The 18,182-nt window shown below is 38.5% G+C and overlaps 1 protein-coding gene across 1 annotated transcript in view; it reads right to left on the bottom strand.

The window, feature by feature from the left end:
- PIEZO2 (piezo type mechanosensitive ion channel component 2) overlaps positions 1-18,182 on the bottom strand; it is a 309,138-nt gene that overhangs the window by 27,492 nt on the left and 263,464 nt on the right. Inside the window, exons 31-35 of the mRNA XM_065628394.1 lie at positions 18,030-18,133; positions 13,384-13,495; positions 11,611-11,676; positions 8,379-8,545; positions 3,344-3,519 (exon numbers count right to left, since the gene is read on the bottom strand). Coding sequence (XP_065484466.1) covers positions 3,344-3,519; positions 8,379-8,545; positions 11,611-11,676; positions 13,384-13,495; positions 18,030-18,133 — 625 coding nt within the window. The remainder of the gene's footprint in view (positions 1-3,343; positions 3,520-8,378; positions 8,546-11,610; positions 11,677-13,383; positions 13,496-18,029; positions 18,134-18,182) is intronic.

Genomic DNA, 18,182 nt, shown 5'->3' with positions numbered 1-18,182 from the left:
AGAATAAATAACAGCCCTACTAAAACTGAAAATCCCATCAAGGATACTCAGCAAAACTCCTTTGAGAGCTTTATCTGGGATAAGAACAACATCCCTGGATAAGACTTACTCATCAACAACTTGGATGAGGGACTAGAGTGCACTGTCAGCAAGTTTGCTGATGACACTAAACTGGGAGGAGTGGCTGACACGCCAGAGGGCTGTGCTGCCATCCAGCGAGATCTGGACAGGCTGGAGAGTTGGGCGGAGAAAAATTTAATTAAATATAACAAGGGCAAGTGTAGAGTCTTGCATCTGGGCAGGAACAACCCCAGGTTCCAGTATAGGTTGGGGAATGACCTATTAGAGAGCAGTGTAGGGGAAAGGGACCTGGGGGTCCTGGTGGACAGCAGGATGACCATGAGCCAGCACTGTGCCCTTGTGGCCAAGAAGGCCAGTGGCATCCTGGGGTGTATTAGAAGGGGGGTGGTTAGTAGGTCGAGAGAGATTCTCCTCCCACTCTACTCTGTCCTGGTGAGACCACATCTGGAATATTGTGTCCAGTTCTGGGCCCCTCAGTTCAAGGACAGGGAACTGCTGGAGAGAGTCCAGCGTGGAGCCATGAAGATGATTAAGGGAGTGGAGCATCTCCCGTATGAGGAAAGGCTGGGGGAGCTGGGTCTCTTTAGCTTGGAAAAGAGACTGAGGGGTGACCTCATTAATGTTTATAAATATATAAAGGGTGAGTGTCATGAGGATAGAGCCAGGCTCTTCTCAGTGACAACCAGTGATAGGACAAGGGGCAAAGGGTACAAACTGGAACATAGGAGGTTCCACTTAAATATGAGAAGAAACTTCTTCACAGTGAGAGTGCCAGAGCACTGGAACAGGCTGCCCAGGGAGGTTGTGGAGTCTCCTTCTCTGGAGACATTCAAAACCTGCCTGAGCACATTCCTGTGTAACCTCATCTACACGTTCCTGCTCCGGCAGGGGGATTTGACTAGATGATCTTTTGAGGTCCCTTCCAATCCCTAACATTCTGTGATTCTGTGATTCTCTCTGGAAATCCAGTGCTTAGACCAATGAGAAGATACCTACAGTAATTCCTGTCCTCTGTACTGAGGAATATGTATTGTTATAGTGGAATAGCTTCTGTGCTTCTGCAGCCCTGTTCTACTTCCAGACATGACTGTCTTACTCATGGACCTAATGTCCACTACAGAATTTTGTGTAGGGCAACCAAAAAAGGATAACCAGAATGCTGGTTTGAAACCCTCTGCCTCTTCCCAAAAGTTTTCCATTGCAATCCTAGATCCACGTTCAAAGGGATGCTTTAGATTTTAATCAGTTGCTTTTACATTTACTGGAAATCATTACTTTGAAATGTAAAATGCTCCCTTCTCTTGTTTGGGCAATTGAAGCTCATGAGCACTTTCGTAATCCCAGGAAGAGACACGCAAGGTTGCCCCAATAAAAGGATAGCATTATCATCCAATCAACAGACTCATTTTTGCTTCCTCTAATTACAGGTCATTATTATTATAGCAGATGTGCACAATTTGTAAATACTCTCAATGCGAGAATATTTGATTGTTCATTACCAGAAAGAGAATTTGAGATTAGAGAAATCAGTCATAATACTGCTTTGCTGTTCCTCTGTTGATAGGTCCTCTGACATCTGAGAAAATGAAGACGAGAATAACACGTGAAAGATTTAACTTTTTCTGTTGCAAAGCAGCTCCACAGAATCACTGAATTCTCTGAGTTTGAAAAGAGATTTTAAATGTGTAAGTATGCTCAAAGCAGGGTGACGAATGGGTGGTTATTCTGAAAAAAGACGTAAACGGAGCTCAACAGTAGATACCATCTCATCAAAGAGGCAGTATTTACACATGAAAATTAGAAGATTTGTCTTTTTTATAATTCATTTTGGAATTGACTTGTCTTTGCTTCTAGTTAAAGTTCTTTCTAACGTGGTTATGTAATAATGATAACTTCTTGTATCTGCAGTAAACAGCATGACCAAAAACTATTTAATGAAGGCAGGACTGATACTGCTATTCTTTCCTTAAGTGAGACTGAACTTTGTAGAGTTAAATTCTGCCCCATGTGTATCCAAGTGGCTCCAAGTGAGCTGGTAATAGAATTTGGCTTGACATTTTTCTCACGTCATCTGACTCCAGTAAAACTTTGAGACAAAACACAAAGGTGTTGCTTAGTTGGGTAGCTAGCCACTAAGAAAGATTTGCTCAGATTTGTTGTTTTTACTGGAGTGAGCCTCTCAAAAGCCAGTGCTCACCCTGGGGAGCAATTTGTGAATATTTTGTTGAAGCACAGTTCTCACAGGCACTCTCTTACACTTGCTTTTCAATAACATCAGACAGGAAGACAAGCCCTCATTATTTTCAGTCTGCTAACATCTACCCATATGTCATTAGTAAAAGCTAAGCATAATTTACTGTACACAGAAGCTACCGAATTTGTTGGGAGTATCAAACACAATATGGTACTGTCACACTACAGAGAAGAACAGGAGACAGCAGAATGTAACAGATTCTGAAACAGCTGGATTTCCAAAGCCTTCCCTTCTCCCCATCATGTTGAACAATTTCTGCAGTCTCTTAAAAGTCAAGAACACCAGGGAGACGGTGGGAACAGGCTGCCTCTGCAAGAGAAGGAAATATACGTGTGTGCCTCTGTGTGCATGGAGCAGCAGGAGCATGCAGGAGTTTTGGCAAGCGACTTGACAGCATCCGTCTTCAGAAAAAAACAAGGAAGGTGGTTTTCCTGAACTAGTATGGGTATTTGAGCCACAAACTGTGTAGCTCTGCTGCACTGTAATCATAGCAGTCAGGAAATCAGGCTCTTCAGATGGTCTTTGCCCTGTGTGTACAAGAGGGAGATTTTGTTCTTTCAAATCCAGAACGTCTCTCGATGCAAAGCCTCAGTTTTGATTTGGGGGCAACAGACAACAATTTATTTTACAAAGACAAAATATTCACAATGAACAATAATTTCCCAGACTCCATGCCTGAATTCCTTACACCGTATCCCATAAGCATCCTCAGCAGGCTCTTCTTTTCCATCGCTTTTTACAAGATCAGAAGCCCTGTCAATGACTCCTAATTCTAAGGGAAACAGAAAGCAGTGGGGTAGTCATGCAGTGGAAAAGGAAAGACAGCAACTGAGTGCACCACTATAAAGGTTTGGTAACATATAGCAGTTTTCTCTACTAAAATGGCATGGATAAATTAAAAAGAGGACTTGTCATTGATTAGAATGTTCATAAGTACTTAGATGTTAACTACAATTATGTCTACGGCACGATACCTCTACTTTTCACAAAATAAATGTAAATCAATACCTGGAGATACTGTCACGGGAAGCTGCTGAATCTAAACTATCCATTCTTTCAGATGCTTGCAAACCAGAAGCTTGACCAGTATTTTTATCAATTGAGTCCAGTCCTGACTCCTTAGACAGTTTCATCATATGGTTTTGGTAATACATATGGATGCTCTCCCGCGTTGGAACGTTCCCCTGTGGAAGAGAGTAGAGGTAGAGGTACATGGCAGGGGGGAGGTGTATTCTTTGAGGAACTGGTTTCTTCTGTCATTTGGCAAGGAACAGATTAAGGACTAGGACAGCTTCCTAGTAAATAATAACCTCCCACCAGTAATTCATTTTCAGAGTGCAAGTCAGATTTTGACATATTACCACGGCACAAAATGTTGGGTTTTCAAGCAAAACTGGAGCAATGCAAGCAGTTTCAGGCTACATATGGCCAACAAAACTCTGCTGGGTGGAGTGCAGATCATTCAGCATGAAAATGAGGATTTAAAACATTAGTGCAAATAAGCAAAAAAGAGAAGAAAAAGGAACAGCATGATCTAGGAGGTTTCTACATTTAAATAGCAAATATTGTGAAATATTGTGAAAATGAGGTGCTGGCTGGGACTATGACTCAACCTGTACTCCAGCAATGTTTGAGGTATCTCTTTTAGATAGCTTCATTGACTCTAAGAACAATCACACATCTTATTAGTGATCAGTAGCAGGTTTTTTTAAATGGAAAAAAAGAGACAGGTTATGTACAAACTCATCTAGAATTTAATTAGTGTCCCAAAAAAAGGAAATTATTCATGAAGTATGGATGCAGTTGGAAAACTATGAAAAATACACTGAAGACCTTTATACTTTCCCCATGACTTCAAGATCAAGCAAGTCCATGAAAGGATGGTTTTATTAACTGTCAGCCCAGATCTGGGCACAGAATCAAGTCTTTCTGGCTATGATATTGCAATAAGAAATCTAAAGGTGTGTCATAAGAATAAAAGTGATAATTTTATAGCCTGTTCTTAGGCAGAAACACATCCGACTCATTCCACTAGCAGTTGCATTGACTTGAGAAGATACACAGAGAAAGATGATTGCTATTCTTGAACAGTCATTTTTCTGACTTATAATGAAGCCTTATGCAAGGACTTTTTTCCAGCTAAAATAATAAAAGTACTCTAACATACTCCCCATATTCCCTTTACTAATACTAGTTACTAGTATTTCAACCCTGGTTCTCTATACTGTCCCAAACCTAAGTTGTGAAAACCTGAAGTTTTGTGAAAAGAAGATCTTGAGAACAAAATCTGAAACTCACATTTTTAGTTAGGTTTGTCTGTACACAAGCTGTGTTGCTTCTGCAGTAATAAATATTTGTGTCATTATGACAGCCTACCTCTGAAATTATGGCACATGCTATGTTCTAGCTCAACTGCAGGCCTGAGATAAAGGACAAGAGTTGTGACAGCAAAAGTGGCCCACATCTGATGGAGGACTCAATTTCAGGTTCTTCTGTAGCTGCAAGAGAGACCAAAGGAACTTCATACATCAGGTTAACTGTCCCTAACTCCACATGGGACAAAGAAACATGTCACCATGATGGTTGCAGAGAGACTCTCCTTTCTTGGGCAGTGATGAAAGGCTTGGGGATGCTATGGAGGAACTGGTGATTCTGATGTTCATGGGCACCAATAATTCACAGAAGAGGAAAGAAAAATCCTAGAAAAACACCTGAAGTTTAAATCTATTGACTGAGGGAAAATTCTTTGAAGGGCTCCTAGTACCAGGAGATTTAGGATTGAAGCAGGATGTACAAGGACACATGGGCTTTACTGTAATCAGAATATCATCAGGCTACTGGCAACACGAAACTGAAACAAATAAATAAATCAATCTATTGGGAACAAAGGACAGGAAAAACTCAACAAGGTTGAGACGAAAAGTAGCAAAGAACAATCAAAATAAGGTCCCAAATAAGTAATGGCCATAAAAAGGCTTCTGTGTAAATGTTAAAACTCTAAAAACTCAGGGGTGGTGAGAAAAAATAATGTGATTTTCAGTGAGGATGCTGAAGTAGCAGTGACTTCTGAGGCTTGCATCACTACAATGCTGTACTATCCCAGTACAAATTTTATAGGAAGGATGTAATGGAAGATAGCTTGAAGAAGAGGTGGTATGGGTCAAAAACCATAAAGTCTAATGAATTAAGTAGATTCACTGTGCCAGGATTACCACAGAACCTCAGTGGGCAGACTCGAAACAATTAATATTGGAAAAGTATAGTATGAAGCTTGACTTTTGACCATCAAACCAGGAATGCACTAGTGCTTGTTACATATTATGGAAGATTACAGAAGGTGCCATCAGAATAATAATGTACAATAACTCAAGGTAATTTTCAAATGTACTCACGTAGAATAGGTATGTGTCATAAAAGAGCCTGCATGCTCACATACACGCACATACACATCACCAGAATGGAAAAGACCAGGAGGAAGAAGCAAGAAGGCATCCTTTGAGAAATGAAAGTCACGAGGAAAAACAAACAAGAATGAACGTTGTAAAGTTAGATGTAAAACTTCAGCAAATTAGACCAGAAAAGATGCTGAGGAACAACTTGCTAAAATTAAAAAAAAAAATCTGATAACAAAAACATTTTCAAGACTATCGTAAGAATCAGCTGCTAGAAAGCCAGGGTATCAACAGGTGATCAAGGCATAAAGAGGTGTGAGGGAGCTATGGGAACAGGACAAGAAAAGACTGAAGGTCTTTGTATCTCTCTTTGTTGCAGAAAAACTCACCGAGGTTCCCAATGGAACAACTTGAATCCCATGGAATGACCGGAGTAATTATTTTATAAAATATAAGTCTGAGAACAAAACAATAAACTGAGCTCTAAGTGGAAGGTGCTCCCCCAAGAGATCTGCAGGAACCAACAGATGAAACAGTGCCAGGGGAAGAGAAGGCAACATCAACCCTTAAACATGGCTTCAGGAGTGATCCTGAGCGACCCTTGTACGAAACGAAACAGTCATGACACAAACCAGACTATTTCTCTCGTACTTATCGTCCAATTAAAGACCAGAGAAAAAAGGCATGAACAAATGTTTGTTCTTTACAAAGGGAGGTCATTGACTGGTTCCCCCAAGAAGTTTTACTGTCCAGCATATTCAGAAATAATCTGTGTACGCAGGAAAATGGTGATGTGATAAAGTTCGCATATGAAAAAAAATTATTTGGGATATTCAGGTGTAAAGTTGACTCTAGTTCTACTGAAGAACTTGATGAAATTGAGTGAATTGGTAAAAAATGGCAAGAAATGCAACAGGAAAAATAACCTAAACTGTATACCCATAACAACAGACTTTATGTCAGCTTCTGTTAGCCTTAAAGGTCTTGGACTCGGAGAATATAGTCCCCTGAAAATAGGCAGCATTCACCAAAAATGAAAGGAGCATGACTGTGAGATCTTACTAGGAAAGCAAAAGAAAACAAATCATACTCCTGTATAAACCTGTGTTTGACTCACACCTTGAAAATAGCGTGTAGTTCTGGTCATCCAGTCTTAATAAGGCCATATTAAAACTTTAACAGTATGAAGAAGGACAATATAGATGACCAGAGGCACTGGATAGATTCTGTGTGAAACAAGGCTGAAAGGAAAGGGACTTTTTAACTTGGAAGAGAATGGCTGAGGAGAAGACTCAATGTAGATTTGTACAACTAGGAATAGTAGAGGAAAATGGGTAACATCTCTGATCTACAGGAGACCCCAAAACAATCAGGAAGCAGGTTTAAAATAAATAAGAGGAAGTACTTTTAAACACACCATATGGAATGACACTGAAGAACTTTGTGTTGTAGGATCTTCTGGAAGCCAACATTAAGAATAGATTAAAAACAGACTAGCCAAACTCCAAGGATATAGATTCCTTGGTACTATTAAACATAATGATCCAGATGCAATTCCTGGTTTAAAGATTTACTCTGAATATGCCACATTTCTTTTGCTCTATTTTTTAAAAATTTATTTATTTGTTATCATTGTGTACAATTTATTTATTTTATTTGCTATTATTATTATTATTATTATTATTATTATCTGCTTACTATTTGACACCTCAGGGAAAATCACATTAAGTAAACACTAACAGTGAAGCAGCCCTCTTTTCATGCTCAGTGCCCCCTGGCCAGACTGGGTACAGATTCCCTCAGAACAGGCAAACCTGCCCCTCGAACCCCCTGGGGTCATGGGCAGCCTCCTTACTGTGCTCGCAGATGTCGACAGCAGCCGGGCAGTATAGGGCTGCGTTCAAGTCAAGAGTACTAATGTGTAGTTGACCTTTTCCACCTATTCATCTCTGAGACAGTCTGCAGCTTTTAACAAAAACTGGAAAGAACTAAAAATGAGGCTTTTATGCCAAGTTTCCAGAAATAGTTGGGTAGCTAGTGACATATGTAAAAATACCTGTGCTTAAAATGAGAGCTTTATCCAACTTCAAAGTATCACCTACTGGCATTTAGAAGAATCAAATACATTCCTAGTTACACTGTCAACGTTACTGTTTGATAATAATGGGCTTTATTAATATGAATTAGTTTGTGGAGGACCACATAGCTTCACCGTGAGTGAAGAAAATTATGTCTGTATGTTGTCGGTCATTTCCAATGCAAGCTGGCCTACAAACAGACTGAAATATGCAGACTGAGGTAGCTTCTGAGCTGTTTAAGGTGTCATGCCTTCTCCTTTCTACTTGAATCCACCCTGTCCCCTCAAAACCACACTTCATCACAGGACAGTTTCAGCCAAATCCTTATATCAACCTCTCAAATAATTATTTTTCCAATAGTTTGTTTTGTGTCCAGAAAATAAATCAAGTATTTTATTATTTATATATTTATAAAACAGTAAGCAGTAAAAGAATCCAGTCCTATTTTTAAAACGCGCACATAATGAGATTTTTATAATTTTTCTCCTTAACACAGTGATTTGAAAAGACAACCTTTCATTTTTCACTGAGTTGGAAATGACATTAGCAGACAAAAAAGACTAAAGGCGTTACCTTCTTAATCTCCCTGGTCAGCATACAGCGCTCAATTCTTAGCACAGTGGATATATCGATGTGTTCTCTTGAGATGGAATTAAGCCAAGCTGTAAAACTGTCTAGTGTTGCCAGGAAAAGGACCCAAGTGAACTTCAAGATATTAAATATCCTCTTGATGATGTTATCTAAGGATAAAGGAAAAGCAACAGAATGTTAATGAATGCAAATATTTTTCATTGTATTTTTGCTTGGAGTTAGATTCATTCTTCCTTTATTGTCTAATAATAACAATCCAGGCTGCAAGACCCTGTCATAATAAGGAATCTCTGAAGATGGCTGGAGGCCTTTTGGCTGTCTGGGATATTTTCCAGCCTGTATGTCTGGGCTTATCTGGAATCCCTTTTCCACCCTGTAACTCCCTGGTGCTGCAATCGCTAGGCATATAAAAAGTCCCTGATTTTAGAGAGACGCTGTATGCACAGGTCTGCAAAATGAAACCCAAAGACTTGGGCATCTCCTGAGAGCTACTCAACATCCCCAGCTCCCGTGATCCCTACAGCTGCTCAGCCAGCCTACTAAACTGAGCCTCTTACCTGGCTATTTACTTTTGTGTCCTTCTCTCTGCACAGAGTTTGCCTTTTGTGCTTGAACCTTGCTTAGCTGAATTTGAAAATCTAACCTTCCTAAACAGTCTTTAAATCTCTCCCAGTTTTCCAACCACCCAAACACACCTTTTTGCATTTACTGTTTCCAAAGTCTCTCTTTTCTTAAATAGATGGCACTGCGTCCTCAGCGATCTCAGATCAACTAGCCCAACTAGCACAAATCATGTAAATAATTTATCAAACATTACCCTTGCACCACTTTGTCAAAGCAGTACACTATCCCATGAGTAAGGCTTATGGGTTTATACCAACAATAGTAGCTTTATTTTGCTCAGTGCAGCTGTCTCAAGTTAATTTCTCATTTCAGTAGTTCCTTTAGAATCATTAGAATTTCAGAGTAACCAGCCTAAGAAAGAATAGAAAACTGCCAATAATCTCCCACGTAGGGACAAAATGTTTGAAGTAGATACCAAGGAGCCAGCCTATGCACTAAAGCATGATGCATTTAACATCCTCACTTCTTAGCTGTACCACAAGATGGCACGCAAAACTTTGTGCAGTGCACATTCACTCCTCACAAAGAATGCAAAGGTAAAACTATAATAAAGTCAAAGATTTCCTATGGAGCAGGTGGAGTCGTATGCACATATGTGTGGAGGGAAACTAAGGAAAAAACTCATTAGTGGTATATTCCTGTAAAGTGGATGCTGAAATGGCAGTATGTACCATTTACCTGAGCAATGCCATGGAACTAGCCCAGTATCTCTGAACTTCAGAACATTCAGTCCCTTTCACTCGGTCATTTAATTATTTCAGTAATATTTTGCCATTTTTTCCCAGACTTTTTCTATGTCATTTAGAATTGGAGATATTTTATGATTTATCAAATTTTATTCACTTGTATTTCAATAGGTAGGTCTTGAAGCTAAGGAAATTGTGGCACCGTAAATTAAACGTCAGGCTGTTTCTACTTCAAGGAGCATTCATTTCCTTTGAACTCCAGATGTAATACTATGCGTAGGTTAAAAGAAAATGTAGCATTCACACACAGAAATATACAACATATAAATGTTATTTTTTAACCCACATTCATCCTCTCTAGTATATAATTTCTGCCACTGACTTCAGGAGAATCACAGCTCCCAGGTTAAAATTATCTTTATCATTGCCCACCACTGGCATGCCATAGCCTCACCACAGTGTTTTGCCAAGCACTTCCAGTCTAATCTGAAAGGTCATTTTTCTCTCTGGGACGGAGGTGATTTAGTATACATTTTTAATGATGCTGTAGCTGTTCTGGCAGCTTTGCTGTTCTCTAAAACTTTTTAAAAATAATCTTTTGGGATCGATTGCATCTAAACATCTTCAAAAAGGGAAACAAGTATTTATTTTCTGCAGAGACTGTTATTCTAACTTATAGGGTCAAATGCAGAGAAGGTTTCTCTCTGCCTGGGAGACAGGATTTTATCCAAGGTTAATAATGATACTAATGCTTCATAACAGTTACTGTCTAATTTTTCCAATCATCATCTTCAACGAATTTTACCTAGGAATGGTGAAAGTATTTCAACAAAAATATAAAGCACCTTAATAAATGAATTATAAACCTCCCTCTTATGCCCCTAACTCCTGTGTAGCACCAACAGTATTTCCCTAGAGATGTATTTGAGTGGTTCACTTCAGTGTTTCAACAGAGGTAACAGCATCACCAGTAATTACCAGATAAAAAAGCCCCCAAAATCACAAAAAAAAAGAACTCCTGTAGTAATGAAACTTGTTTCTTTGAGACTACTGCTCTTGTGAGAAAGAAATGACATCTCTCACATCCTTATAACATCTACTCTATGGCTCACTCAGCGATGCAATTCTAACTGAAACTGTGGGAGCCAATTTTAATCAGAGAAGAAAAATAGCTTCTGAAGACAAACTCTCACTCAAGGTAAGCCATGATGAAGACTTACTTAAGACGAAAGTCTGTTGTCTTCTTTTACTCCAGTTAAAAACAAAGAGCCAAGCTTAGAGTCATGATCCATTACACTTTGTAGGAAAACTTTCAATATGGGAAAGATCTTGCAAACTGCTGGCACTTATTCTGTTGTGCAGAGCATCCCTAAATCTGATTATGAATGAGAATGGATAAGACGGGGAAAATTCCATTTTTTTAGAGGAGATATTTGTACTTTGCTGAATCGGTATCTGACAAAAGCTTTATTTTCACCTTGCTAAAGCACACTGAAAAATGCAAGGTCTTTGTGCTAATAATAACATTTCAGCTATTTAAAATCAATGCAGATTTTAACACAGGGCTGTACATAATGAGGTTTGGAAGCTAAGCTTAGGTGTAAGTTGTTCTGTAAATAAAATACACAGCAAGTGATCAAGTCTAAGCCTGCAGGTGTATTTACTGAACTGTGTAGAGAATGAGTGCAGCAGCTACTACTCCAAGTTCTTATGCTCAGGACTTCTAAACCTGGCATTTGGAAACCTGCAAGTAGTTAGGAAGTTCTCCCTGCACAGGTTAGAATGGATTTTGCAGCTTTTACACAAGCCTGGCATCACTGCAACGCTGTCTCTGTGATATGCTGTGATTATGTCACCGGTCACAACTCCATTGCAAGAGCAGAGGAACCTTTCTGCCTTCATACCTGGTCCATCAGATTTCTTCTTGACAGGCTCCTCTTCACTGTCTTCACAGTCTGCATCTGTACCACCTATGGAAAACGAGTGAAAGAGTGAATGTTATACCTATAGAAGGGGGGGTGTAAATGCCATTCAAGATGCAAAATGCTATGGTTACTAAGCAGTAGTGTCTGGTTCCTCACCCATCACTATAACACAAAGCACATTTCCATTTCTAAAGGACTTAAGTGAGGGGACAACCCTGTCAGCGAAGGTGTTTGTGGATGGCTGCTCCTCTCTTGTAATTTGCTGTGGCATTTTCTTACTAGAAAGGCTGCAGAGCAAGATCATCTGTTGGTGTAAATCCAGGCAATTTCTCAGTCACGTCACTTCCACCCTCAGCAGCCTCACCTCCCACCAACTCACACTACAGCTCATTTATTTGGCTTCTGCAAAGGGCAACCTGATCAGTGCTCTGATCTCCTCCTGCCTCTGACCCACAAAACCCAAATGAATCAAGTGGGATCTTCAGGTTGAAATGAAGCAGTAGAATTGGTTTGAAATCACCAAGTGCTTTTATTTAGACCTGTAGCAGAAGAGTGACAGAGTCGCAGGCAGAACTGAAAGACAGACAGATAACTCTCCATCTATTTAATAGCCAATAACTGCAGCTACAGCTTCAGTGGCAGCAGTCAAATTAAAGCTCCCTCTTTTCACTTGGTGAAGATGCCAAATGGATGAAAAGTCCAGCTGATCTGGCCTGAATGGGCTCCCCTCTTCTCCATTTATACTGACCAGGAAAGCTTCTGAATTTCTATTTTCTTTCCTTGCTTAAAAAAGGAGCAAAAGATGAAGATATATGAACCACTTATAAACTGGTTTTTTTCAGAGGCATGTATGATTCTATAGTGCCAGTAAAACCCCATTAACATTTGTATGTTTTCCTTTTGCTACCTGCTAAAATCACTGTGAATTGACAGGTTCATTGGTATTTGGGTTCCTCAGTGAGTACAGCACGGAAAGTGAAAAACATTTCTTGATATTCTTCCCCATGTATCAACTTAGTCTTCTTTAGGGAACAATATAGGAAATGAGGCAAAAAGAAATAATATGTGGCTATTTCACTGAGTTTTTCTTACAGCTTCACTTGAACCACAGCTCTTCAGGAACTTCCTCATGAAATAGTTCTTCAACACAAAACCTAAGTCTGCCACATGCAGAACTTTTCTTAGGAATACACATGAATTTGTCATCAAAATGAAAGACTTTGAGCAACCCTAGAAAAACTTGCAGAGCAAGATAAACCTTTTTATGAGGTAAGCGAGTGAAAAGGTAATGTCCTTGCTCTGCCCAATTCTGACCAAACACACCTGATGTTTACACTCTCATATTCTGGAGATATGCTGTTAACTACCAGGTTTTTAGCTTTATAAAGTTATGTCTTTACAGGGTTATGTATTTCTCTTGCAAGTACTCTACTTCTACAAATGTTTTCATATAGCTGATATTTTCTGCAATGTGTTGAGTCTTCCTGTTTAGCAAAAGTCCTGGGCATGTGTCTTGCAATTCCATGAAAACATACATATCTCCTCTTCTGCTTTATCTCCCCCAATGTGTATTGTGTGGAATGAAAGGACAGAGCTCTGGCCAGCCTTGTCATGGGGAGAGACACCAAGCCATTTCTCCAGTTCTTCGCCAGAAGTGAGAGCATTTGCCCTCTAAAACTCTGCTTCCTTTCACTACCAGGAACAGGCAGTCTAGTTAACGGTACATTTTTTAAAATACAGAAGTCTACCCACCATCCCCAGATCCTTTTCGTCTTCGCTTCTCCTCTTTGCCAAAACTTCTCTTCTCTTTGCGCCTCTGTCGCAGTGCTGTTTTCGGGTCAGTAATCCAGGCCTGATAAACAAACTGGAAGGAACAAACCCATTTATTTCAAGGTTCTTCATGTTTTGAGAGCAAGCCACAGAATAAGCCACAAGCGGGATTATAGAGTTTGAGTAAACATGTTCAGATCTGCAGGGGTAAAGAAATATTTTTAATCCCAAATCAAACACCTCCCCTGCAGATCTGCTGAGTTTTCATGTGCTATTTTTGCAAGCTTAAAACCAAATGTGAAAACACTTGTGGGTGAACCAAGTTTCATTAGAAGCCACAAAAATTCATCCTCTAAACTTTGTGAATTAATACCCCGTTATGCATATGGGCTACTTAACCTGAATTTCTCAATTTAATTCTGTATTTCTACTTTATCATTATACAGGCAAGATGCAGAGTGATGGAAACATTACGAGAAAGTGCTGCAAACAACTAACAAAAGCATCAAAAGATGTGGTGATACTTTGGTACAGGTTTTTGTGCTTGTACATTTTTCATACTTCAGGTGCTTTTCTCCCCTCCACAGATCCCAGTGGAACATTTACAAATTTGCTATCTATGCACAGTTCCAAACCTGGCAGTCAGGAAACCCTCTCATCCTGATTTTGACAATGGCTCCCTTTGTTGCTTCAGATGAGTCACTTATGAATACTTCTGCTACTGTTTTTCCAATTGTAAAATGAAGACAGTAATACTTACCTATATATCAAGGAGATTTTATGGGGCCAAATCCTGCTCACAGCACTCACCCAGATCAACAGTCTGTTGACCTGCATGACTACATGAAGCATGGAATTGGCTCAAAATATTTATAAATGCTATAACAATGGGAAAAGAAAAAAAAAATAAAAAAAGCTCCAGCTGTGGAGGAAGATTACAGAAAAAAAAGCAGTAACACATCTTTTTTCCCCATATGAGATAAAATGTGAATAACAGAAACTAAAGTAACTGTAAATTCTCCATAGCTGCTTAGGACAAAAGATGTTCTTTTGTTCCTTTATGGTTTTCATTAAAAAGTGGTAATCATTTTCGGTTGGCACTATATTGTTTTCTATTTCTAGGCAACACAGGCTGGTAACAGAGACAGGGCAGGGAAGCACACGGATGCAGCCATAAGGGTGAAAAATAAGCACAGTAACAAAACAGCTCTTTTAATTCACAAGACAAACATGCAGACAATGACAGAAACACACGTGTTATCTCAGTGAAGCTGGAGCTGCCCCTTATAGGAGAGAATGGTAAAATTTTTATTTGGTTTATTTATATTTTTAAAATTGCTTTTGAACACTGAAATCAATTTTAAAAAACTGTCAAATTTACTTCAAATGAATTTTAAAGGGAAAAATACTTAAAATACTTTGTTCTGTTTTGTGAACGTATAAATCAATGGAGAGGAAATTATTTTGGTACTATTGATAAGAATGTCCTCTTCCAAATCTCTTGAGGTCTGTACATTAATTTTCATGTTTGACTTGTTCAAAACAAGCACCACATGAGAAAACATGTGGAATCAGAGGCACTGGTTTCTCTTTGCTTTGTAATAGGTGTTTTCTAATGAAGGTGATCTGGAGGAATGGTGATACTTAAGTGAACTAATACCATATTACTTACGGAAAGTCTGAAACTGTCAACATCTGCCACTGAACAATTAGCTGAGAAACTGTATGCTATCCACAGTCACAGTGTGAATAAAGAAATTAGACATAAAAGGCAGACTTGGAAGAGAGTAGAAGATTAAAATGAAGAAAGGCCATTGGATTAATAAATTTAATGTAACTACTTATGCTAAGCAGTGGATATTTTAAGAGCTGACTGGGTGCATACAAATGTATTACTTTAGTTTTTACCACTGGACAAACTTTAAATGCAGTATCTTTTAGGCTTTAGAGCTGGTACGCTCAATTTGTAATGCTCACTCCTTACAAATATCATGTTACATGTATGGAGTGTAAAATCATGAACAGTGCCCAAAGGCAGGAAATGCTAAATGTATTCAAGGAAGACAAGAAAGAAGATGCATAGATCTTTTTTATGATGATGAAGGCCAGAGAAGTAGAGAGCTAAAAAGGGGTTTGGAGCAGAATGTGTGTTTTACAAACCTTTTACCAGCTTTCTGAGATCAATTACCACGGTGTCCAAAAGATACATGCAACTTCATGTGACCATCTTGTATAGCAGTATCAGAGGAAAATGAGAATTTGGGTCTGCATTTTCTCTCCAGGGTTACACTTAAAAGACCACTTTTCTTGTGGCTTAACCATTCCGAAAGTATGAAATGTAGTGCATTAAGTAGGAATGAAGCTTCCGCTGGAATCATTTTTTTAAATCATTCATACAAGAGGAAAAATGCAGATGAGGAGAGAGATATACATTATATCAGGAACTATTGGATGGGTCACACACTGAGCAAAATGTCAAGTACCTTTGCTGCTTTGATTAAATACTGAAGAATAGTTTTGGGTAGTTTAATGACAGACTTTGGCAAGGCTAAAATGGCTGAAGCAAATTTCCCAATAGCTCTCTATAAAGAAGGACAAAGCAAGAGCAATTAGTAGAAAACAAGAAAATATTAATAAAAAGTATCTACCAAATGATATTATCTAGATTATTAAGAATGGATTTACATTAATGAAAAATGACCATTTGTGATGTTCAGAATAAAATTTCAATGAGATGATTCTTAGCTGCCTGTATTCTCTAATAAATAAAATCTACAAGTTAACCCTTGAAGTGGCTACTGCACACAATTCACACTAAAAGAAAAATCAACAACTAAAAATAATTCTTTAGCAGATACTACAACAAACAAGTTCACTTTGCTAGTATTTTTATTAAGACCCTGTTCATGGTGATGGAAGGTGAATAAGGTATGATGGCCAAATGATGAATAGGCTTTTCATAAGCAAAACCATTTTTCTGTGCCATACAACTCCCCTCCTACATAAAGCCATCCAATATCTTCATGTTGTGCTCATTGCAGAACTGGCCACCTATACAGAACGTCAGGCCAGAATTTTGAAATAAAGACCAGATGTTCCAGTCTCAGATTAAAAGTTTCAGGACTGAGCTTTAAAAAATAAGACCAAACAAACAAAAAATCCCAAACCCAGAGTAAATGAAAGAAATCTCATTAGCTTCTGACCTCAAGTTTAGAACTCTTTAAAATCTCAGTGCTTGGCATCAGCACATCTGAACAAAATGTTGTCACCAAATTTTTAAAAAATCAGCAGAAACAAGAATGCAAACTTTCCTCTACACCTGCATGAAAACCAAAAAGAAAAATAACCTAGAAATTCATGAGCCATTTCTATGGTCTGAGGTGAGTTAAATGCAAAATATACAAAAATTAGTGTAAACAGTAGAAAATAAAACTAACTTATCACATTCTTTTTCATCCAGATTTGCTTTGCCTTTCTTAAGGTCAGGAAAAAATCCTTCCATGACATTACCATGCAGGCAGTTTAACAAATGTAATCAGTTTGTACTGTAATGTAAGTATATAAACTAAAGGCACATTGCATCAATGAATTAAATAAAATATTTATTCTTGTAATTCAGTTATGTGGTCTGGGAAGCTCTGCTTGAAAGCTATTGGCATGAGGAATAGAAGAGTATGGAGGTAATTTCTTGTTCTTCCTTGGGGTGGGCTTTCCATAATGCACCAGTTCTGTGGTGATGTGAACTCACATCTGGATAGGAATACTCATTTGCAAAAAGCTACCCATTTGCTTAAGCTTTTAAAGTTACAGACCTGAAAAAGTTCTGTGGTATTTCTGAAAATTCTTAAATGAGTAAAACTTTAATCTTATGAGGATTAAAGCAACCCTATATGCATGAGGATTGCACTAATTCTTCACCCAAGTTCTTCATTTAAGCCAGTGGATTCAACACCTGGTACTGTCAAATATCAACCAGTCTATTTGTAGGAACCCAGTTAGGAAACCTCAGCTATCTTTTTAACATTACAATATCCTCTTACTTCAACACGGTCTGTTACTTAAAATGCAAACATATTAATTAACATCCTGAAAAAGAAAGGAGAGAAAGTGATGTGATCTCCTTTTGTAATTTTAAATGTTAAGCTCCTTATAACCCAAAGATGTACTTTTCTGGTCCACTAGGATCAAGAATCTTTTTTTAATGTATGTATTCTTTTCCATGAAAAGTCACTTATTTTGGGGATCCTTTCTTCATGGAATGATAACTTCTACTAAAAACCAGAAAACCACTGAAGCATTGTACAGCAGTGCCAGAGGCAAGTCAGCTCCCTCACTTGTCTTTGTTGCAAAGCAGAATAAATAAAGCTCAGATTCTTAACCTTTGGTTTTGTATTTTTGTTTTCCTCAGGCATAAATGAATGAAGATATGACTTCACTATAGTTCCTGTAGGAATCTGGCAATGCTTAAAACACGCAAACCTGCATTTTGAATCGGCAAGAAATTTCATTTGCAACAGTTTTCAGGTCTACTTTAGATGTACTGGCTGTTTTAACATATGTGCCTGTGTTATGAGAAGCCTACATTTTTTTCCCAGATGTCAACTAGAAAGCAAATTACCAAAAAGTACCTGAAACGCAGATTTTTTTCGAGGCTCTTCCTCTTCTTTTTTCTCCTCTTCCTCTTCCTCTTCACTGTCCGTCTCAAACAAATAATAATTTCCACTTCTGACCACTAAGTGAAACAAAATATTTTCTTACTTTTCTGAAAAGTTCTATTCTCA

The sequence above is a fragment of the Caloenas nicobarica genome, chromosome 2 (assembly GCF_036013445.1).
Source record: "Caloenas nicobarica isolate bCalNic1 chromosome 2, bCalNic1.hap1, whole genome shotgun sequence".
Lineage (NCBI taxonomy): Eukaryota > Metazoa > Chordata > Aves > Columbiformes > Columbidae > Caloenas > Caloenas nicobarica.
The sequence above is the reverse complement of the archived record's forward strand: the minus strand, read 5'-3'. Positions and strand labels throughout refer to the sequence as shown.